A 24,022-nucleotide genomic window follows, 5' to 3' on the forward strand; every position below is an offset into this window, starting at 1 on the left:
AAGCCCTGGTCTGGGAAGATCCCACATGCTGCGGAGCAACTAGGCCCGTGAGCCACAATTACTGAGCCTGAGCGTCTGGAGCCTGTGCTCCGCAACAAGAGAGGCCGCGATAATGAGAGGCCCGCCCACCGCGATGAAGAGTGGCCCCCACTTGCCACAACTAGAGAAAGCCCTCGCACAGAAACGAAGACCCAACACGGCCATAAATAAATAAATAAATTTTTTTAAAAAAAGAAAAAGAGCAGGACTTCCCTGGCGGTGCAGTGGTTAAGAATCCGCCTGCCAATGCAGGGGACACAGGTTTGAGCCCTGGTCCGGGAGGATCCCACATGCCGCAGAGCAACTAAGCCCGTGCGCCACAACTACTGAGCCTGCACTCTAGAGCCTGCAAGCCGTAACTACTGAGCCCACGAGCCACAACTACTGAAGCCCAGGCGCCTAGAGCCCATGCTCCGCAACAAGAGAAGCCACCGCAATGAGAAGCCCGCGCACCACGACAAAGAGTAGCCCCACTCGCTACAAGTAGAGAAAGCCCGCGCACAGCAGTGAAGACCCAATGCAGCCAAAAATAAATAAATAAGTAAATTTTTTAAAAAAGAAAAAGAGCAAAAAACCCAATAGAAAAATGGGCAAACTCATAGGAAAACTACAAGTTACCAATAAACATACAAAGGATGTTCAGTGTCACTATTGTTAAAAAACAAAATTCAACCAAGTAAATTTGAAGATCTAATTAACTTTATTCTATGATTCATGAATCAGGCAGCATCTCATCCAGTAAATAGAAGGGCAGTCCGAGGGGCTGTACAAAACGGAAGGGTTTTTTTTGTTTTTTTCTTAATAAATTTATTTATTTTATTTTTGGCCGCATTGGGTCTTCATTGCTGCACGCTGGCTTTTCTCTGGTTGCGGAGAGTGGGGCCACTCCTCGTTGCGGTGCGCAGGCTTCTCACTGCGGTGGCTTCTCTTGTTGCAGAGCACGGGCTCTAGGCACGCGGGCTTCAGTTGTTGTGGCACACAGGCTCAGTAGTTGTGGCTCGCGGGCTCTAGAGTGCAGGCTCAGTAGTTGTGGCACACGGGCTTAGTTGCTCCACGGCATGTGGGATCTTCCCGGACCTGGGATCAAACCTGTGTCCCCTGCATTGCCAGGCAGATTCTTAACCACTGTGCCACCAGGGAAGCCCAAAGTGGAAGGTTTTTATAGGCAGAAGGAGGGTGCAGTTGGCCCTCCATATCTGTGGTTTTTGTATCCATGGATTCAACCAATGCAGATCGAAAATATTCAGAAAAAAAATTCCATAAAGTTCCAAAAAGCAAAACGTGAATTTGCTGTGCCCTAGCATCTATTTACATAGCATTTACATTGTATTTACAACTATTTACATAGCATTTACATTCTATTATATGTTATAAATAATCTAGAGATGATTTGAAGTATACAGGAAGATATGCATAGATTTTATGTAAATACTACACCATTTTATATAAGGGAATTGAGCTTCCACGGATTTTGGTATTTACTGAGGTTCTGGAACCAATCCCCTCCCCAGATACATGGACAGCTGTATTAGCAAAAGAAAAAAAAGGTTCTTTCGGGCCAAGCTATCTTCTTTGGGGATAAGGGAACTGCAGGGGTCTTTATCATACAGATCACCTCACTAGTGTTGATGAAGTAATTTCAGATTGACTATTGTAAAGATCACATTTCCAGGAAGAGTTGAAACTTCGATTAAGTCTTAGTTTGCTGTACTGGGGGCAAATGACTCTACATTGGGCTTATTTCTTTTTAACAATATTAATTATGGAAAAGTAAAGTAAAACAATAAGACATCACTTTTACCCAACAGATTGACCAAGATATACAAATTTGGCAACATGAAATAATGGCACGGATATGGGGGGAAATAGTCTCATACACAGCTATTATGTGTATACATTTCTCAGCATTTGTCTCCTAGTGACATTTGCATGTATGCATGCAGAGTATGTTTATTATAGCATTGTCCATAATAACAATTGTAAACAACATATATTATCACTAAGCAAATGGCTATTCAGACTGTGGAATGTTACGCAGAAAAGTAGAAGGAATAAGGGAGAACTGTACATACTGTGGACAGATCTCCAAGGCCCTTTGCTAGGAGAAAACAGCAAATTGAGGACTCCAACAGGAACACATACATACACGTATGCACACACAAAATACTATATATTTTCTATTAATACATATATGTATTGTATGTAAAAGTACAGAAAAATGTCTGGAAGATAAATACAGGTTCATAAGAAGAAACTTTTGGTGAGAGAGATGAGGAAGCCAGAATTAGTAAAAAGTCATTAGCTTTATCTGTAATGTTTTAAACGTTTAGAAGAACAAATTTATGTATTACTTATGAACTTAATACTTAAAAATATTAAATGAGGTACAAAGAGAAAACATCTAGCGCACAGCAGGCTCTCATGAACTGTAAATTCGTCTCCCTCCACCAAAAGTGATTAATACCTTGTGTTCAAACACAATAACCAGATCCCACCTATGTGTCCCATGAAAATAAAATGTGTAAGGCATAGTTCAGGAAGAGAAGGCCCTGACATGGCACGTGGAGAGTGGTGACTTGGGGAGTGGAACAGAAGGAAAATTGCAGGTACAGGCAGAAACGTCACTGCCCACACAAAAATGAACAAATGAGATCAGGGAAGATAGTCTCAAAGTAAAGAAACACAAAGAAATGCCCAAGGAAAATACAGGAGAACCATGATGCCATAACTATTCTCTTACTAAGCTTCTACTAAGCTCCAATCAGTTCACATTGCAAAGTACCATTTAGCCTGCAGAGTAACGGTATTACTACGCCCATTTCAGAAGATGGACACTGAGGTTCAGGTGTGAATTTGTTGGAACCCCTACAACTGACGGCGACTACAAGAGCCGGTATTCAAACACACAACTGCTCTTTTCTACCATGCTTCGCCGACAATGAAAAGGAAAAAAAAAAAAAAGAATCAAGAAAAACAAGTCAAGATATAGGCATCAAAATTAAAACAAAGACCCAAAACAGAAAGGAGCCCCCCTGCAGCAGGTACGTGTGTTAATCGAGGGCCCCCCCACCCCCCATGCAGAGAGGGGCGGGCGAGCGGGCGGAAGCGGTCTGAGGCACCCGACCCGCTTCCCCTGGGAATACGACGCCTCCATGAGCTAGGGGCACAGAGAGACAAGCAAACCTCCCAAGAGCCTAGAAAGGCCCCAGCGCGGCGAAGAGGCGGGGCGAAGGGCAGCTTCCGGTTCCGGGCGCAAAGGCCCCACGTGTTCCGACCCGCCAGGCCCCGCGCGGCTCGGATCCGGCGGCGCTACTAGGGCCGGGAGTGGGTTGGGGAGAAGCCGGGGCAGGGGAGGAGCCGCCGGAGCTGTTGGAGCTGTGAGTGCTGGGGGCTGGGCCGGGCCGGGCCGGGCCGGAGCAGGCTGAGCGGGGCTGAACGGGGAGGAGGGGGAGGGGTCGGAGACCCCGCCCCCTTAGAACCTGGGGAAATCATACTGTCCTGGGGAAGGGGGTGGCGGCAGTATGTTGAGGGGGCTGAGGCGTAGTGGTCCCCGTGTTTCCTGGCGGCCGAAGCTAGAACCTTCGGGTACGTGGAACTCGCTCCAGGCTTCTTTCTTTGCAGCCACCGCCCTCCGCCCCCTCTTGAGGCCTGCAGAAACGCAGTTAGTTCGTACCTCCCTCCCTTTGCGTCCGCGCCAACTGGCCCCCCGGCACCGTGGGAGGAGTGGTCGAGGCCCCTTCATTTCCCGCAGCTTTTTCTTACCCCGCCTCTCAGCTGGCTCGAGAATGCCCCCGAAGGCTCCCTGCCCAGGCGAGCCCCATCGCTTGCCACCACTAACTACGCCGCAACACACGCAGATACCCTCACCCGTGATTTTATCTCCCGTGATTTTGTCACGCGTGATTTTATCGCCCGTGATTGTGCTATGCCTTGGAGACCACCTGGCCTGTGGCTTTTCAGCTGCACCGTGACGGACCCGAGCTTCCTCTCAAGCCAATGACTGCAGTCTCCACTTACAACTTCTCTCCCCCACCCCTAACAGCCAGTTTTGGCACTTTTCTCGACACCACAGCTACCCTCAGCGGGAGTATATGGGGCCTGCTTCTTACCTGGTTTCGCGAAAAGTTTGTTAGTTTGTATGCCAGGGATTTGCTACCTTTTCTCAGAAAGGTGCCAGCCCGATTTTTATTTTTCTGGGCCTTGATGTTCTTATCTTCTAGGTGCCTTGATAACCCTGTCTGCCTTGGTCCTGGGGAGCAGGGCCACATCCAGGCTCTACTTAGAGGCTAGGCTTAGAACTGTTGCTTTTTCTCTCTGTCCGCATTCTGCAGGTGACACCCAGGGCAGCCTCACTCAGAAGCCACAAGGAAAGCTAGTGGAGTCCCTCATCCCTCCAACTTCTCTTCCAAGCTGCCCCATGGCCCTTGATCCAGAAAGCCACTTCACAAAGGTTGTGGGACAGCCATGGGAGGCTTGTTGCTGGGAAATGTATGACAGCGGAACAGTTAGGGTTTGTAGCCATTTGTCTCGGGTAGCTTTCTGCTATTACTATCTAGCGTAAGAGGGTGGGCAGGCTTGGAGGGAGGAAGGACATTTTTTTCTCCTAGGACTAAGCACCTGGGATTCATAATCTTGTCCCCTTTCTCCTCCAGCTGTACCCGTTTTGCACTCTTTCTGTATACCATATTGCAGTAGACAGTCATTTCAAAGGCACAGCAAGGTTTACTACGAAGTGAGGGACTCTTGGGCATTATAAACTATGCAGATGAGGTAAGTTACAGGTTTACAACATTTTTTTCCCAGCTAATTTGGCACAGACGTAAAACACACATATAGCAGTCCTAGACTCCTTTCCTCCTTTAAATTTGGCCAGCACTGGAAAAGTTGGATCCCTTCTGCTCGAACCTCAGATTTATCTCCTCTGCCTTAGGTACTGGTCCTCAGACTTACCAAGCATCTTAAACCCCTGAAGGGCTTGTTAAATACAGATTACTGGGGCCACCCCCAGAGTTACTGATTATAGGTCAGGGCTGGGGCTTGATCATTTGCATTTCGAACACGTTCTCCGGTGCTGGTGCTGCTGGTCTGGGTTTCTCACGTTGAGAACCACTGCCTTTGGCCAAACTTCTTCACACAAACATTGCAGTGGTTTGGACATCAGAAGACCTGTGTGTGAGTACTTCTGTGCTTGAAACTAGTACGATGATCTTGTGGGTAATTTAACCACTTAGGTCTGAGTTCTTTGATTTGTAAAATTAAGAAAGTGTACTTCAAAAAAACTCCAAGTGCTACATTATCTTAAGCTGAATTGAAGGTGAAATACTGGTGAGTTTTTTCCCTTGATTTTCTTAATTCTCTTGATAGGAGCTTCTATTTTTATCATATAGCTTATACCCATATTCTAGGTTTTTGCTGTGAGTTCCTAGTATGCCAAAGTCCCTGCTATTTTTTAACTGCATGTTAAATTCTTTAAGGTCAGGACCTGTGCTTTTTCATCTTTCTTTGCCCAGCACCTTGACTTGTGTGGGACACACAATTGATGTTCAGTAGATACTTCTGGGATGAATGAACTCCATCCCCTACCTTCTTCTCCTCTTGAAGAAGTTTTTCTTCACTAATCCTGTGTAACATAGTAAAGTAGTATATGGCTGTGCCACCTGATTCCCACAGGGGATTGGAATAAATGCTAATGCCAAATTCCTGTAACTGTCCCCAGAAGCCCTGGCACCCACTGATTCTGAATTTCAGTGTCTATATTCAAGTTGGGGGAAGAGAAGTCAACAGCTTAATTAAATGCAACACACATTTATTGAGCATCTTTTTAACCAGGTGTTTGAGGAAGTGTTTGACGAAGTGTTAGGAGCAGGGAATATAAAAATATATAAGGAGGTCCTTGCTTTCAGGGACAGGGCTTACGGTGGGAGACAAAAGACACTAAACAGTGGCCCAGAGCAAGAATGGCATCTACTTTGGACCATGATTTAGTCTGCAGTGGAAACCTGATACTCCTCAGATTCCTGTGGTCCAGCAGGCATGGATCCCATCCTTCATCTCACCATACGCAAGGGAGCCTTGGGCAAAGCCAGAAGGAAGTCATCTAGATCCAGAGCAGAGAGTATCTTGACAGAGAATATTAATTAAAAACTAAAAACATAGTGAATGACTTTTGAATTAACTGTTCTGAATTATCCATATTTATACCTCAGGTCAAGCTATATTTATAAAATATCCTTTTTTTTTTCTTTCATTAAATACTGTTTCCTCTGTGTGATTGGCATTGACCGTGTTCATTGTAGTGAATTAAGTGTATTTGGCTAGTTTAACTCTGGCTTCCAGATTAAAGCTGCTGCCCTCATGAGGGTGGGTGTCAGGTTTGGTGATCACCCTTTTCCTACTTCAGATTAGTTTGTGACGTTCTGTTTTAAACTGAGGCGTGTAGATTGGCCTGCTTCATTCAGGCCATTAACCACCCCTGGGTAAAAACCTGTGAGGTTAAAAAGCCTAGTTTCGTGTTGGAGGTTAACCAGTATGGTCATGATGGCAGGATATTTAATTCTGGTCTCAGAACCTGTATTTGGCCTCTAGCCCTTCTCAGCTCTTGAGTAAATTCCTCTCACCATCTTCAGGCTAATACATTATGGCCCAAGCACTCAATAAAGAGGCCACATATCCTTGTACCCCTCAAAGCCCCTCTATCACCATCAAAAAGCTGGATAGTTTCTCAAAAAATGATCCAGCTCTCTGCCTTTAGGTAGAAAATCATCCCCATTTTCAAGGTGATTAGATGTGACTTGTCCCAGATGACACATTCTAGGAGGTAGGACACAGCTCCTCCACCTCTGAAGGCAGCACTGCCAACAGCAATCCAGCACTGCCTCCTGGGCCTGTAGGGAACATTTTAATTGAAAACAAAGTGAATTGTTATGATTTTTACAGCTTTATTTAAACTTTTCATGTTTCTGTTTACTCTCAGTTACATTTTTATATCTTGATCCTAACTGCAAAGTCTACAGAATTTAGTGGCAGAAGATATTTATGTCTTAGCCTCCTCTGACTTCCCTGTACCACCCACTACTTATTTGGCCTCTCTCTTTATTTCTTCCTGTCTTCCTCTTTTTTACACCTTACAGTAATCTTTGAGCTACTTCTCCCGTTGCTACTCAAATCTAGTGAAGAATCACTGACTAGAATCTTAACTAAATCCATGTTGACTCTAACAAAGGAAGAAAAAATTTAAATGGCAAGAATATCTTACTTGGTTTGAAGCACACTGATCATGATGTGTTAGAAGGCAAAAAGTCAGTGAAGGTATTCCCTTTCATTTCTTTTGCCTTTTGGGTTAGGTTTTCAGAGGACCTCTTGGGTATACAGGCAGAGCTCGGAGATACTGTGGATTCAGCTCCAGACCGCTGCAATAAAGGGAATATCGCAATAAAAACAGGAATTTTTTGGTTTTCCAAAAAACTGTTTACACTGTACTGTAAAGTTCTCTTTACACTGTACTGGAGTTGATTGATTAACATTGTGTCTAAAAAAAAATGTATGTAATTTAAAAATACTTGTTGCTAAAAAATGCTAGACCTCATCTGAGTCTTTAGTGAATCATAATCTTTTAGCCGGTGGAGGGTCTAGCCTAGATGTTGATGGCTGCTGACTGAAGGGTGGTGGTTGCTAAAGGTTGGGGTGACTGGAAATTTCTTAAAATAAGACAACAATGAAGTTTGCGGTATTAATTGACTCTTCCTTTCATGAAGAGTTTCTCTGTGGCATGCAGTGCTGTTTAATAGCATTTTACCCACAGTAGAACTTCTTTCAAAACTGAGTCAGTTCTGTCCAACCCTGCTGCTGATTGATCAACTAAGTTTATGTCATATTCTAAATCCTTAGTTGTCATTTCAGCAATCTTCACAGCATCTTCACCAGTAGATTCCGTCTCAAGAAACCACTTTCTTTGCTCATCCATAAGAAGCAGCTCCTTATCCATGAAGTTTTTATCATGAGATTGTAGCAACTCAGTCACATCTTCAGGCTCTACTTCTTATTCTAGTTCTCTTGCTGTTTCTACCACATCTGCAGTTTCTTCCTTCACTGAAGTCTTGAACCCCTCAAAGTCATCCGTGAAGGTTGGAATCAGCTTCTTCCATACTCCTGTTAATGCTGATGTTTTGACTTATTCCCATGAATCACTAATAATTCTTCATGGCATCTAGAATGGTGAATCCTTTCCAGAAGGTTTTCAATTTACCTTGCCCAGATCCATCAGAGGAATCACTGTCTATGGCAGCTGTAGCCTTACAAAATGTATTTCTTAAATAATAAGACTTGAAAGTTGAAATTGCTCTTTGATCCATGGGCTACAGAATGGTTGTTGTGTGAACAGGCATGAAAACATTAATCTCATTGTACATCTCCATCAGAGCTCTTGGGTGACAAGGTGCATTGTCAACGAGCAGTAATATTTTGAAAGAAATTTTTTTTTCTGAGCAGTAGGTCTCATCAGTGGGCTTAAAGTATTCAGCAAACCGTGTTGTAACAGATGTGCTGTCATCCAGGTTTTGTTGTTCCATTTATAGAGCATAGGCAGAGTAGATTTAGCATAATTCTTAAGGGCCCTAGGATTTTCAGAATAGTAAATAGCATTGGCTTCAACTTAAAGTCACCAGCTGCATTAGCTTCTAACAAGAGAATCAACCTGTCCTTTGAAGCTTTGAAGCCAATCATTGACTTCTCTCTAGCTATGAAAGTTCTAGATGGCATCTTCTTCTAGTAGAAGACTGTTTTGTCTGCACTGAACATCTGTTGCTTATTTTAGCCACCTTCATTAATTAGCTAGATCTGGATAACTTGCTGCAGTTTTCGCATCAGCACTTGCTGCTTCATCTTGCACTTTATGTTACAGAGATGGCTTCTTTCTTTAAACCTCATGAACCAACCTCTGTTAGCTTCAGACTTTTCTTCTACAGCTTCTTCACCTCTCTCAGCCTTCATAGAATTAAAGAGAGTTAGGGCCTTGCTGTGGATTCGGCTTTGGCTCAAAGGATTGTTGTGGTTGGTTTGAGCTTCTATCTAAACCACTAAAACTTTCTCCACTTTCTTATCATTTGTGTATTCACTGGAGTAGCACTTTCAGTTTCCTTCAAGAAACTTACCTTTGCATTCCAACTTGGCTAACTGGGGCAAGAGGCCTAGCTTTCAGCCTGTCTCATCTTTTGACATGCCCTCCTCACCAAGCTTAATCATTTCTAGTTTTTTATTTACAGCAAGATACATGCGATTCTTCCTTTCACTTGAATACTTACGGCCCTTGTAGGGTTTTTAATTGGCTTAATTTCAACATGTTTATGTCTCAGGGACTAGGGAGGCCCAAGAAGAGGCAGAGAGACGGAGGAACAGCTGGTCAGTGGAGCAGTCAGAAAGCACACATTTATTGATTAAGTTTGCCATCTGATATGGGCACAGTTTGTGGCACCCCAAAACAATTAGAATAGTAACATCAAAGATCACTAATCACAGATCACCATAACAAATATAATAATAATTAAGCTGGAAATACTGTGAGAATTATCAAAATGTGATTACATCAAGTGAGCAAATGCTGTTGAAAAAATGGCACTGATAGACTTGCTTGTTGCAGGGTTGCCACAAACCTTTAAGCTGTAAAAGAAAACAAAACAGAAAACACATCTGTGAAGCGTGATGAAGGTGAAACGCAGTAAAATGGGGTATGCCTGTACTAACTGGGTTTGCCTCAGGTTGCCTCTTCCCAGTTAGAGGAAGGGGACAGGACTGTGATTTTGGTAAGCAGAAGTATCGCTACTCTGGTCTTAGGCAGGAAAACCTATCTAAGTTTTCATCCCATCTGGTTCCAAGGATCTTGTTTAATCTGAGTTTATAAGTGCTTTCAAAGCAAGAATTCTCTCTTGGTTTAACACTTTACTTTTTTTAGGGGGTCAGCACCATGCAGCTTGCAGGATCCCAGTTTCCCGACCAGGGATTGAACCCGGGCCACAGTAGTGAAAGCGCCGAATCCTAACCACTGGACCACCAGGGAACTCCCTTAACACTTTTACTTTTGATGTAACAGTAAACAGACCAAGATTTTACCTGTGCATTAAAAAAAATTTTTTTTGAATTATGATGAAATAAAGGACTGTTTGATTATCATTTAAATCTTCTTCCCAAAAGGATTTAAAGCAATTTGAAGGAAAGAACAGAATATATAGAGCACCTACCATATATCAAACTCTGTGCTGAGCGATTCTATGCGTTACTTCGTTGATCCTTAAGACCACCATATGAGGTAGGAAGTATTTGCCACGTGTTGAAGATTGGACTGAGGCTTAGGGACTGTCACCTGGCTAATAGGTGAGGAGAGGGATCCAGACTAAGGCTCCAGAACCCCTAACCATTACGTGGAAAGTATGGGTAAACGTTTGTATAAGGATTAGTAACAGTAAAATGAATCTTTCCAGTAGGAGGATCATAGTGGATAGTCTTTAGTTTTAAAGAACAGTACAGGAGTAGAAAAGGGCAGTTAACAATTTTTATTAGCTGATTTTTTTTTTCTAGAGCAGTGAGAGGAGCAGTTGCAAGCATCTGGTTAGTCCCAGCGATCATTGATTCAAATCTCCAGGCTCTGGGCCTGCGTTAGAGTCGAAGAGGAGAAGGGAGACTGGAGAGAATTTAAATGTCTGCTGAATATCATCATTCGAACCTCTCTGGTCACTGTTTTCTTCTGAAGATTAATTATTTGCCAGTAAATAGATCCCACCTCTCCTTTAGGAAGATGCTATAAGACTACAGACCTTGTCGTTTAGGGTCCAGAAAGATCACTCCAAGTAGGAATAACATTTTAAGATAGAGACCCAGGTATCTTTTCACTGCCTGCAGTTTTCTTTTCTGGTCTTCAGGGTTGAGTTAGGGCCTTAACTGGCATGGGACCCACTCAGGTATGGACAGACACAGCTGGACCACAGACTGGAGAAAGGCCTTGCCTTTCCCACATCTCCTCTGCAGTCCTGCCCCAGACGTCCTAGAAACACTGAAGAGGCTAGGTGGTGGGGCCAGCCCAGGTCAAGGCTTGTGAAGCATCTCTGCAGACATTATTGTAGAGCCTTCTGGAAGCAGGTCCTTCACTCCTCCTGGCCTGGCCTCACGGTCTCTCTGTAGTATCCTGTTGTTGGGTTTTTATCTGTCACTGTGGAACTCCTTCCAAGGACAGACACTGAGGGAAGGTGTTAGAAGGCAACAAATCGCAAGGCAGACTTGCAGGGTAACCCATCCCATAAATGGAATAAAATGCAAAGCCCGTTTTCTGTCTCTAGTACTGACACCTGACATTTGCACAGCACACTCCAGTTCATAAGCTCTCATAGATCTCAGCTAGTCCTGAGAGTTGTTGTCTGAAGAGGGCTTCACCCTTTACAAGGGCTCTCGTGTACCTTGTCTCAGGAAACCCTTAGAGCGGTTCCGAGTTAGTGGGGATGTGGGCTGGAACGTACATCTTTGGATACCTAATCTGGTGCTCTTTTCACAGCACTGCCCGCCTTCTCTTCCTTCCCATCTCTTGCTCCAGCAAGGACAACTCTGCCTCCCCTCATTCTGCTGTTGCTGATTTTTTGTCGCCATCTCATCTTCCTAGGCTGCCAAAGTAAATACAAAACAAGCAAAGGAAATCTCAATCCATGATTTCTGAAGAGCATTTTAAATCAGCAGGTTTTATGTGATGCTGTTATATTCTTTTTTCTTTGGAGAGCAAAGCCCTGTAAGAGCAGGAACCCTCTGTCAACGCATACTTTATAGAATCTGTAGTAGGGCATCTCGTGGACTGTGCTACGTGAAAACAGTGAGAGTTCCTAGCCTGCTTCGCTGGGCAAGTTCTCAGATTTTTTTTTTTTTTTAAAGGATATTTATTTTACTTTTTTTTTTTTAAAGGATATTTATTTTACTTTTTTTAAAGGAATTCCTTTATTTTTATTATTTATTTATTTATTTATTTATTTACTTTTGGCTGTGTTGGGTCTTCGTTTCTGTGCGAGGGCTTTCTCTAGTTGCGGCAAGTGGGGGCCACTCTTCATCGCAGTGCGCGGGCCTCTCACCATCGCGGCCTCTCTTGTTGCGGAGCACAGGCTCCAGACGCGCAGGCTCAGTAGTTGTGGCTCACGGGCCTAGTTGCTCCGCGGCATGTGGGATCTTCCCAGACCAGGGCTTGAACCCGTGTCCCCTGCATTGGCAGGCAGATTCTCTGCCACTGCGCCACCAGGGAAGCCCAAGTTCTCGGACTTTTAAGTTAATAGAAATCCCCTCATTAAGCCAGAGACCCTGAGTATCAATTCCATCTTCTTTTCCTGCCTTGCAGATGTTGGGGGGATTGTCTGGATAAATAATCAGTGTTGTAGTGTTAAATTACTTGATGTCCGGTTTTGTGCTTACTAAGGTTGATTCATATCTTCAAAGGAAAATGATTTTTTTTTTTTCAAATGCACAGCTTTGTGTGACTTGTATGTGGATTCTCCAAGGCAGCCTGAAGATTCGTTGTGATGAGTTGTGGTTTCCTCACTTCAGGAACCACTAAGAGTATTCTGTTTTACTCACAATCTAAATAATAAGTGTTTTTTCCCTTATTTATTCATTTGTCTGGCACACAGTTTGCTGGACAAATGAGTGAATAAGAATTAATAAGATATTGGATATGTCCTTCCAGAGAAAGACTTAAAAAGACTTACCGTGGTCTCTGCCTGAGTACCTGTTGTGTGACAGGCCTTGAGCTGGGTGCTGTGTGGCCCTGCCCTCGGAGCTTTACGGTCTAGTGAACTAAACAGGAGGATGAACGATTCTTAGCACACAAAAAGTAGATATATGTGTGTGCTGCGATACAGGGTCTAAGTTCCTGTGGACGCAATCTGGGAGGACCAGGGAAGGCGTCTGGGGAAAGCAGGTCTGAAGGATGAGTAGAGTTAACCAAGTAAAAGGGGTAGAAAGGGTATTTCAGGCAGAGTCGACAGCGTCAGGAACACCTAGTGAGGGCGTAGAAAAGAGATACAGCAGTGTATTCGAGCAGCAACTTTCAATGTAGTAGCAGTCGTGGGAGAAGAGAGGTGGGCAGGGGCCAGGTCTTGCAGGGCCTTGGGAATCAAATTGTAAGGGGTTTAGATTTTACCCTGTGGACAATGTGAAGCCATTGGCCGATGTGGTATGTTAGAAGGGTCACCGCTCAGACCTTACCGCAGCACTGCAGGTGGTATTGATGTGGATATGGCTCTTGCCCATTTTTAAATGCTTGCACTCACCTGCCTCCCTGCCCCCAAACTAAAGGTAAATGTCTAGGTTCCAGAAATAAAAGCTGGAGGAGTGAGCACAATCTAACTCCACCACAGCCCGAGGAGATTTCAAACCAAAATAAAGACTTCTAAAGTTTGGGGTTCTAATACCTATACTCCAACAAGGAGATATGAAAATGGGGCACTGGTGGGGATGGGGGAGGGATATAGAGTTGAACATCTGCCAGCCTGGAGCCTTGAAGAGCTACTCCTTCCATGAAAATCTGTCTACTGATCAAGCAAAAGGGCAAGGAAGTGTAGGCCTCCATAGCCTTGGGTGGGACAGAAATCGCTCACAGGCTTAGGCCTAAATGAGACACTGTCAGCATAATTCAGGAAGACTCTGAGAAATTAAGATACTGAAACCACTAGTACTTGGATGGAAGCAAATGAAATTTCATTCAAAGGGCTCACTTTTATAACCTAGGGCTCTCCCAAAGAAAATGGGCATAAAACGTAAAAAAATTACAAACCACCTGCAAAAACAAACCACCATGAGATAGAGCAGATTTAATAAGTAGGTAAATTAGCACAGGAAGATCTGTAAATTACGGAACTACAGACCATGAGATTATGTAGTGAATGTTTGCGGGTAATGGAAAAATGAAATAAGCTTGAATGGAAAGTGATTTGAGATACAGATTTAAATAATGAATAATTTGGTGGTTGATGGGCAGCAGCACATTAGACAGCACGTTACAGCTGTTAAGAGTGGATCGTTGACCTTGAGGGTGGACCTGAGGCAGTTGTAGTGAAGCATAAAAAGATTGGAAAATGAAGAACCCTCAGGTTGCATGTGGAGAGTGGTCTGGAGGGGGTGGCACCTGGAAGTCCACTGGTAAAATTTGAACCAAGTGGTTCATTCCACATGTAAGTGCCGGTGCAGTCGTAGGGGCCGAGGAGATCGTCATTTTTTAAGAGGTCCTATCAATGCCTTTTAGTGGGTCATAACGGCTTGACTCGGGGAATGGCAGTGGAGATGAGATGCATGAATTTGAAAGATTTAGAAGGTAGGATTAACAAGATTCGGTGAATAAAAAAGTAGAAACTTATGGAGGAAAAGATTGATTCTTACTGTTAATGTAGGAAGAAAACTTCAAAGTGGAGGCTTATTCATTTAGATGCATTTATTGTGTGCTTTGTTATAGGTATTGGAAATTGATTGAAGCACAGTCCCCTACTTCAAGGGCTTTCAGGGGAAAGATGAACGATGGCTGTGTGATACGGCAGATTTTGAGATACAGATATGTTCAAATAGCTAGGGAAGCAAAGTGATTTCTAACAGGTCTAAGGGCAGGGAGAATGGGATCAAGGAAAGCATCTCAGGAGACATGAAGCCTTACCTATCTATGTCTTGAAAGATAAATAAGTTTAACCTAATGAAGGGTAAAGAGTTGGAAGGAACGGCATGTTCAAAAGCCAAAGAGCATAGACCTTTTGTGTGCTTTACATGCACAATGTGCATGTGTGTGTGTGTTTGAAAGGATTGGAGAGGAAGGCAAAGGAATAACAAGATGAAGGGACTTCCCTGGTGGTCCACTGGTTAAAACTCCATGCTCCCAATGCAGGGGGCCCGGGTTGGATCCCTGGTCAGGGAACTAGATCCCACATGCTGCAACTGAAAGATCCTGTGTGCTGCAACTAAGACCTGGTGCAGCCAGATAAATAAAATAAATATTAAAAAAAAAAAAAGAAACCCAAGATGAAGGTCAACCTAATACATAGTACTTAGAAGTTTGTATTTCAATTCCAAGACAGGAGTGATTGAGGATCTTAAATAAGGAAGGGACAGGACCAGATTTGCCAAGAGCAGTCACTCTTGTGATATGATGAATGGTAACAAAGGTAACAAACCTGGAGACAGATAGCTCACATTTAGAGGCAGTTGCAGTAATCCAGAGGAGAACTGATTAAGACCGAAACTGTAAATCCTGGGAATGAAGAAGAGGGGACCTGTTGAGAAGAAATAGGAACACACGTGAAGCATTGGTGGTGGGAGTTTTCCGTACAAAAGGAACAGACTTTTACAGACTTGGAGGCCTGGAAAGACACCCTATTGTAGGGAGGTCAGCAGTGCATTCATTATAGCAGGTGATACAGAGAAGAGGGGAGGATATGAGGCTTGAAAAATAAATTGAGGGCTGGTTGTGAAGGGCTTCATGTACCATGCCAAGGATTTTGGAACTGATCTTCCTAACAGTATGAAGTTATTATTTTTAAATGTTGAGTGATGCAGTTGGAACCATTATTCAGAAAGATAATGGTTAACATTGGGGCACCATCACTCTTTTAGGCACTTCACAGATATTCCTCATAGTAACCCTATTAGGTGGATTCCATCCTTACCTCCATTCTGTAAAGGGGAAACAGGCATAAGGAGAATAAGAACTTGACCATGACCCCACATCTAGTAAACAACAGAGCCAGGATTCAAACCCTGGCAATCTGACTCCAGGAGGACTCTCTCTTAACCTTACATGCCCTAAGTGTTTCTCAGCTAGGATGCACATCAGAACCACATGTAGCATTTCTAAAGATACAGTTCCCTGGATTGACTTGAATCAGAATATCCGGAAGAATGATGTGTGTGATACTGTGTTTTGCAAAAGCTCCACAGCTGAATCTGTTGCGTTTTGCTCATAGCTGAGTACTGTGGGGATCCCAGTTAGGAAGTTATGGCCGTAGTCCAGGCAAGAGATGGGGGCCCAAACTAAATCAGGACGAAACAGATTTAGAGGCTTAAGAGGTACAATTGGTTTAATGAGCTGTAAGCAATGGGGAAGATTCAAAGTTGAATCCAAAGATGATAAGGTTGAGTGTTGACTTAACAAGTGATGATATCAGCCAAGAGGATTACACGAAGAGGGGTGGATTTGGGAGCAGGAATCGTGAATTTAGTTTTGAGCACTCAGTTTTGAGGGTCTGTAGGTCTTCCAGTTAAAGATGTCTTAAGAGGAGGATCGCTTTTGGGGGTGCTTATGTGCCAGCCACTGTGTGTAAGTGGCTTTCTTCGCTGTTACCGCATACAATCCTCTCAAATCTCTGAGAGTTCCCACTTTACAGAATAAATTAATACGGAGTGTGATTCAGTTCACAATGAACCTCCACAAAGCCTTCTCTGTCTAATTCAGCCCTGTCAATGTGTCTTTTCTCAGAATATATATCCTAATATATATGTCAGCGTGTGTGTGTGTGCATGTGTGTGTGTAAAACAGATTGTGGTCAGTACCACATTTTTAGCAGGCAGTTATGAGTGTCCTTTCTCCTAGCCATTTTCCTTTTAGGTTCCCATATTTCATGAAGTAGAAATGCAGTGTTTTCCTGTTTTTCTATGGGGTGTGAACCTTGCCTAGGAAAAGGAGTGGGAGAACATACCTTCAGGCATAGCTTATCCTATTCCAACTAGATCTATTTACAACATATAGAGATTAGGGGAAAGGGGATTTAAGTTTGGGAGTGTTATGTGTACAGGATTATGATTGAGCTCAGAACTGTTATTCCTGTGTATACTTTCATGCTTATAGTGTTGTCTGTCTTTACTTCTCTACCCAGGTCCCTTGGGAGAAACTCCTCGAGGCGCCCAGGCTGAGACGGGGGGAATGACAGTGTGAGCTCTCGATGGTGTGAGACCACCCCAGAGCCAGAGCCAGACAATGGCTACAGCCTTGGAACCGGAGGACCAGGATCTTTGGGAAGAAGAGGGGATCCTCATGGTGAAATTGGAAGATGATTTCACCTGTAGGCCAGAGTCTGTCTTACAGAGGGATGACCCTGTGCTTGAGACGTCGCACCAGAACTTCCGGCGCTTTCGCTACCAGGAAGCAGCAAGCCCTCGGGAAGCTCTCATCCGACTCCGAGAACTGTGTCATCAGTGGCTGAGGCCAGAGAGGAGGACAAAGGAGCAGATCCTAGAGCTGCTTGTGCTGGAACAATTCCTTACTGTCCTGCCCGGAGAACTGCAGAGCTGGGTGCGGGGCCAGCGGCCAGAGAGTGGCGAGGAGGCCGTGACGCTGGTGGAGGGTTTGCAGAAACAACCCAGGAGACCAAGGCGGTGGGTGAGGAGGGGGAGTCCTGATCTGTGTGACGTGGAGGGGGTCTATTTGCTGGAAGGATGGATTTAGGGGTAGGGCTCACATAAATTACCCCATAAATTGAATTGGCTCCACCCTTGGGTTGTACCTAGATCCATGAGCTCCATGGGACACAGGAGTGTGTGTGTGTTTGTGTGTGTATGAGTGTGACTTCCTGGTTCTTGAAACACCTGCCTAGGGACCATCTTTGTGGCCTCAGCACACAAGGGTGATATGGCTTTGGTTTTCCCTTTGGATGTTGAACCTCCATTCCCTGGGGAGGAGAATTCCGTGACTTCCTCAGAGGTTCTCAGCCCCTCAGTGACAGATCCCCCTTTCAGGACAACAGACAGGGGAGCACACAGCAAGGCAAGCCGCAGGTGGGGTAGGCGAAGATGGGAAGGATGGGCCCTCAGAGCCCTGGTGACAGGCAGGGTTGAGGGAAATGAGAAAGCAGGGCAGTATCTGAATGTCCCCCCCTTGTCCTGGCGAGGATAAACTCAGCTCCTCCTCGCACGCCCCGGTGGGACTGGACTTTCCCCTCCTCGTCTGGGTCCCTCTGGGAGTTTTCCTGTTGGCAGCTTCTCCTAACATAAGCCCTGATGACAGCCAAGACTTTCCTCCTGACTCCATGGTGACTGGAAGTTGGAATTATTCCCAGGTGACTGTCCATGTTCACGGCCAGGAAGTCCTGTCCGAGGAGACAGTGCATCCAGCAGCAGAGCCCGGGTCACCTAGTGAGCTTCAGGATCCTGCACACACCTTGACCCCCGAGGAGTCCCGTGAGGAGACCACACAGAGCCCAGATCTGGGGGCACCAGAAGAGCAGAGCCTGTGCCAGGAGTTGGAGTTGCAGCCCCTGCAGGAGAGCGGTGGGAGCCTCAGCAGGAAGGGGGGATCGTGGCAGAGTGAGGGGAGGGGGATATTGCTCCCATACCGAGGAGGCTGGCTAGATCATAAGGGGAGGAAACCACAGAGCACAGGGTGTTGAGAGGAGACAGTACTAGCTAGAGTACCCGTAAGCAGGGCTGCCTTGGATAGCACGTTTGTTGGTTATTCTCCTGGCATTCCCATAGTGTTATAGGTGGTGGCGTTGGGATGACTCAGGCCGCCCTTAGGCCTGTGTCTTGACTCCCACCTTCCCACCAGAGACCATGGGGGATGCTCAGCTCTTTGCCAGTTATAGGGCCGCCCTGCACACTGCTGATCTCTGCCTTCTTTTCTTCTTAGAGGTTCCAGTGCCCCAGGACCCAGCCCTTCCTGAAGAGAGGAACCCTGGAAACCCAGAGGTGGTTGCCCTTCTTACTGCTCTGTCACAGGTGCACCCTAGTTTCTGTCTATACCATGGAGAATTTGAGGAACCGTTGGGCATATACACTGAACAGGTCAGATGGGACACAAGTTTCCACTCTCCTTTGCCAGTTTAAGTTCTCAGTTCTGCATGTGTCTGGAAGGGGAGGAACTGCCGCTAATGAGATCAGTTATAACATCTCAGTCGGATCTACAGGCTCCAGAGCCTTTTGATTTGCCACCAACCAGAGGGACTAACAAAGTGGGATTATTTGGTAACACCCCAGTACAACTTTGAAGTTGTCAAGTGAGGGTTTGTTTTTGGTTTTAAGGAATAAACTTGATCATCATTTGTAAGGATAACTGACTGCCCTGCAAAATCGATTTCTGATTTTGGGTGCTATCCTCTTCCAGGGACTGCATTCAGTCAGGCCATGGCATTCATGAAGACTTCGCCATGGTCAAGAGCCCCACAACTAAGCTATGTGGCTGGAGAAAAAAGGAATAGAATTCATCCTTATTTTTATTTTATTTATTTATTTATTTATTTTGGCCGCACTGCGTGGCATGCGGGACCTTAGTTCCCTGACCAGGGATCGAACCCGTGCCCCCTACATTGGGAGTGTGGAGTCTTAACCACTGGACCGCCAGGGAAGTCCCCATCCTTATTAATTTATTTTTTTTAAATAAATTAATTTATTTCTTTTTGGCTGCGTTGGGTCTTCGTTGCTGCATGTGGGCTTTCTCTAGTTGCGGCAAGCGGGGGCTACTCTTCCATTGCTGTGTGGGGGCTTCTCATTGTGGTGGCTTCTCTTGTTGCGGAGCACGGGCTCTAGGAGTGCAGGCTTCAGTAGTTGTGGCACATGGGCTTCAGTAGTTGTGGCTCGCAGGCTCTAGAGCGCAGGCTTAGTAATTGTGGCGCACGGGCTTTGTTGCTCTGTGGCAGGTGGGATCTTCCTGGACCAGGGCTCAAACCCGTGTCCCCTGCATTGGCAGGCGAATTCTTAACCACTGCGCCACCAGGGAAGCCCCCCATCCTTATTTTTAGATTGTAGTCTAGCTGAAGAAGAAAGTCCTATTTATGCTATATAGACTATGTAAGTGATGTGTGATTAGGTAAGGTCAGTTAGGGAAAGCTTCCTGGAAAAGATGAATTTTTGCAGAAATGTAGGTAGCATTAAAGTGTAAAATAGGGAGTTGAATGATGACTTCTAAGACCTTTCTTGTATTTTAAACAATATCCCCAGAAAGAAGAACATAGTCTGGTGCTGAGGGAAAGTAGTGGGCTTGGAGGGAGCAGGAAGAGGGCCAGTTGCAAAAGCAGAAACTTGGGAAGCAGCGACAGAGGATGAGACACAGATGTCCTGAAAGGGAACCACGTGTCCCATTTGAGTTTCTTTGTCTCCTGGATGGATTCTGCCTGTTCCAGTGACCTTTATTCCAGGAACAAAATATGAGGTTCCATAAAGCATGACATTTTAATAGAATCTTTGTGTTGTTTCAGGGATTGGTAACTTTCAAGGATGTGGCTGTCTGCTTCTCCCAGGACCAGTGGAGTGATCTGGATCCAACACAGAAAGAGTTCTATGGGGAATATGTCTTGGAAGAAGACTGCGGAATTGTGGTCTCCTTGTGTAAGCAATTTCAAGTGTTTCTAGAGTGTCCTGAGCACAGAGATCGTTTTCTTGTTGGAAATTGAGGGTGTCTTAGACCTTAGATTGTACATACTACACTTCTCTTATGCCGACCCCACCAGTGACACTGAAGGACAGCCGAGGAAGATGGTGTCCTTCGAAGTTAGAGGGAAGAGAAAATGCCTAGGAAGTAGTTAGAAACCTCTAACAAGAAAACAGCTGTAATACTATAGTTTTAGTATGAGTTTAAGTTTAGTGTGAGTAGGTAAGCATATCAGTTTTGAAACAAGCAATGAAAGTTGGAGACAATCTACTTACTTGAATATGGGAAGAGAGGGTAACATTGACAGCTGTGTGATTATTGAGTTGCTGGTGAAAGGCAAGAGATATGCAGTACTCGTCAGAGGGGCTCAAGCTAAGGAGACTGAAGGTTTGATGGACTGACCTGCCTATGTGATTGTTCTGCAGTCTGCCAAACAGAAAAGATCTGCTCTTGACACGGGGAACAGTTGAACCAATCGTGACGTCCTGTTTTCCCTCTCTTGAGCAGCATTTCCAATCCCCAGACTAGACGAGATCTCCCACATGGGAGAAGAGCCTTTGATCCCAGAGATCCCAGAGGCGCAGGAGCCTCGAGAGCCAGAAATCCTGAGTTTCACCTACACAGGTGAGGAGTGACAAAGGGGATCTGTCCCCAAGCTGGCAGCCCCTCTGGTCAGTGTTTCTTTCGCCCTCTGGGGAACCCCTCTCACTGGTTCTTCTAACATGTCAGCCGACGGCAAGTGTCTCCCTCTGAAGCCGAATTCTTCTATCCTTTTCCCCTCTTCACGCCTATCATTGGTTTGAGGGATCTGTAATGCAAAATGGTGACAGACGAAAAAGGGGAACTTTTGGAATTGCAGCTATACCATTTTTTAAGCATTCACGTAAACCCTTGATCCCCAACCTCCACATTTGTGAAAGGAGGATAATAATGTTTGTCCACACGAAGGCTGTTGACAACGTGAGATGGCACATAAGAAAGTGCCTGGCACATGACAGGCATTCAGTTGACTGGTTATTTCCTTCTTCCCAGCCTCTACACTTAAGAAACATGGGTGTCTCTCTATACGGTCTTGCCCTCCCAAAACTGTTTAAAAATCTCCATTGTGCACAAGGCATCATTACCTCTATAATTTCCTCTTTTCTCCTCTCTCCCTTTCTACAGGAGATAGGAGTGAAGATGAGGAGGAGTGTCCTGAGCCAGAAGATCTGAGTTTGGAGGATCTACACAGGTCTATCTTGGGAGATGCAGAAGTTCACCAGACTCCAGATTGGGAAATAGTCTTTGAGGATGATCCAGGTAGACTTAACGAAAGAAGATTTGGCACAAATATTTCTCAAGTTAATAGTTTAACGAATCTTCAGGAAACCATGCCTGTCCACCCCCTGTTAGGGAGACATCATGACTGTCCTGTATGTGGTAAAAGTTTCACTTGTAACTCCCACCTTGTTAGACACCTGAGAACTCACACAGGAGAGAAACCCTATAAATGTATGGAGTGTGGGAAAAGTTACACACGGAGCTCACATCTCGCCAGGCACCAAAAGGTCCACAAAATGAGCGCTCCTTATAAATATCCCCTAAACCGGAAGAACCTGCATGAGACCTCCCCTCTGGTCCAGGTTGAGAGAACTCCACCTGTTGAGAAACCCTATAGGTGTGACGATTGTGGAAAACACTTCCGCTGGACTTCAGACCTTGTCAGGCACCAGAGGACACATACGGGCGAGAAACCCTTCTTCTGTACTATTTGTGGCAAAAGCTTCAGCCAGAAATCCGTGCTCACAACACACCAAAGAATCCACCTTGGAGGCAAACCCTACTTGTGCGGAGAGTGTGGAGAGGACTTCAGTGACCACAGGCGGTACCTGGCCCACCGGAAGACACACGCAGCCGAGGAGCTCTATCTGTGCAGTGAATGTGGGCGCTGCTTCAACCACAGCGCCGCCTTTGCCAAGCACCTGAGGGGACACGCCTCAGTGAGGCCCTGCCGCTGCACCGAGTGTGGGAAGAGCTTCAGTCGGAGAGACCACCTTGTCAGGCATCAGAGAACACACACTGGTGAGAAACCATTCACATGCCCTACCTGCGGAAAGAGCTTCAGCAGAGGCTACCACTTAATCAGGCACCAGAGGACCCACTCAGGAAAGACCTCCTAGCCCGGTCCCCACGTGTGGACACCTGCCTTCGACTCTTTCCCAGGGATGGTCTGGGAGAAGCCGTCTTGTCGGCCTGGGAAGACCTTTTCTAGGGAGTCCCCTGACCTGCCCAGATGTGCGTTAGTAACCTCTTCCCACAACTAGATCACCCCACCCCACCCCCCCACCCCCCCACCCCCCCACCCCCCTGGGCAGAACCTCTCAACCTTCTTCTACACCTTGAGGAGATATATTCTTCCCAAAGTTCGCCTGAATTGAGGCCTCTCCGTGACGGGCGTGCTCCTGCCTCGACCTCACAGGTGTGAAGTAGGAGAATTAGAAGACTTAAGAGGTTGTGTTTACTATATTTGCCCCCAAATAAGCTGTTAATTATCCTAAAGACGCCTAACACCCTCAAGTTTAAAGTGGCCCAGGACAAGTCCTTAGGTTCGATAAGGGACCATCCTTTAGGATTCTGTCCTTCCTGGGCTCAAATCTTAAAGCACACAGCCCTGAACTCAAGGCAGGAGACCTGCATCCTGATGGCTCTGCCACACTTTCACAGGTTAACTGTACAACTCTCACTGATACACTTCTTCACCATGCACTTTCCTTTGATTCTCGGGAGAGATGCGAGTAGTGGTTGATGGGCAAAAACATCAAGGCGGCTTCATGTGGACCTTGTCAGGCTGCTCCCTTCCCCATTGTCAAAATGACACCAGGTGCCAGACACAGCTTGAAAGGGGGGCCTGGTCAGAAGCCTCTTTCCTTGTGGGGTTTTTTCCTGTTAGAATGCTCCTGCCTAGCCCTCCTACTGTTCTGCCGGTCTCTTGGTTTTGTCCCTAGTGCTTATTCTGCCACAAGTGAGATGTAGCATTTGGGTGCTGAGGGATTCAGTAACGCCTAATTAAAACTATGTTGAAGTCATTTACATTTCCACATATATACAAACCCACCCAGCCGACCCTCTTCACATGAGTTTGTGAGGGGATTTTGAAGTGGTGTCAGCTTACAAAGGCACTGTCATGATTGTAGAATCCTGATTGATGGGGTCACTTCACTTACGTGAAGAAAGCTGGAGAAGATCTGAGCTCCAATTATGGAAACTTTAAGCGAAAGCTGTTGCTGCTGGCCAAGGCCATCCAGACTGTTCTCCTGACACCCCACCCCATCCGCCCTGCCTCATTCTCTGATGTCAGGGAAACCTGGGACCCTGAAGAATTTACCAGGAGTAAAGGCTTTCATGTATTTGCGTTGTTTGCTTTTTCTTACGTGATTTCATTTTCATGTAATTAAGAACTAAGGAGTAGAATCCCATGGCCCAAGGATCTCTGTTGCCTGGTAAAGGTTCCATGGAGATGAGGCTGAATAATGATGAACCTCACCTGCTCTGATTGTGGGAGTGGCAAGGACTGGGGAGACCATCCTCCAAAAATGGAGCACAGGGTATGGATTAAAGCATGAAAAGGGAGACTGCCTTCTGTGCTGG

General features: G+C 45.5%; 1 protein-coding gene across 9 annotated transcripts; it reads left to right on the forward strand.

Moving 5' to 3' along the window:
* The first annotated feature begins 3,299 nt into the window (after positions 1-3,299).
* Positions 3,300-23,781, forward strand: ZNF202 (zinc finger protein 202). 9 transcript variants are annotated; one of them, XM_068555939.1, is made up of 9 exons: positions 3,300-3,416; positions 4,371-4,549; positions 4,692-4,809; positions 16,911-17,413; positions 18,090-18,300; positions 18,659-18,813; positions 20,223-20,352; positions 20,903-21,019; positions 21,560-23,781. In XM_068555939.1, exons 4-9 carry the CDS (start codon positions 17,012-17,014, stop codon positions 22,552-22,554), a joined length of 2,010 nt encoding a protein of 669 aa, XP_068412040.1. In that variant the 5' UTR covers positions 3,300-3,416; positions 4,371-4,549; positions 4,692-4,809; positions 16,911-17,011; the 3' UTR covers positions 22,555-23,781. The 9 variants fall into 9 exon arrangements, with proteins under 9 accessions (XP_068412040.1, XP_068412048.1, XP_068412049.1 ...); XM_068555947.1 differs by having other exon boundaries at positions 18,659-18,747; XM_068555948.1 differs by having other exon boundaries at positions 18,659-18,717.
* The last annotated feature ends 241 nt before the right edge of the window (positions 23,782-24,022 follow it).

The sequence above is a fragment of the Eschrichtius robustus genome, chromosome 11 (assembly GCF_028021215.1).
Source record: "Eschrichtius robustus isolate mEscRob2 chromosome 11, mEscRob2.pri, whole genome shotgun sequence".
Classification (NCBI taxonomy): Eukaryota; Metazoa; Chordata; class Mammalia; order Artiodactyla; family Eschrichtiidae; genus Eschrichtius; species Eschrichtius robustus.

What these genes read in the sequence shown, in the direction of transcription:
- ZNF202 (XM_068555939.1), top strand. Translation starts at nt 17,012, where the DNA reads ATGGCTACAGCCTTGGAACCGGAGGACCAGGATCTTTGGGAAGAAGAG. An exon ending in CGGAATTGTGGTCTCCTTGT is followed by an intron (nt 20,353 to 20,902) that starts GTAAGCAATTTC and finishes TCTCTTGAGCAG; the next exon opens with CATTTCCAATCCCCAGACTA. An exon ending in CCTGAGTTTCACCTACACAG is followed by an intron (nt 21,020 to 21,559) that starts GTGAGGAGTGAC and finishes CCCTTTCTACAG; the next exon opens with GAGATAGGAGTGAAGATGAG.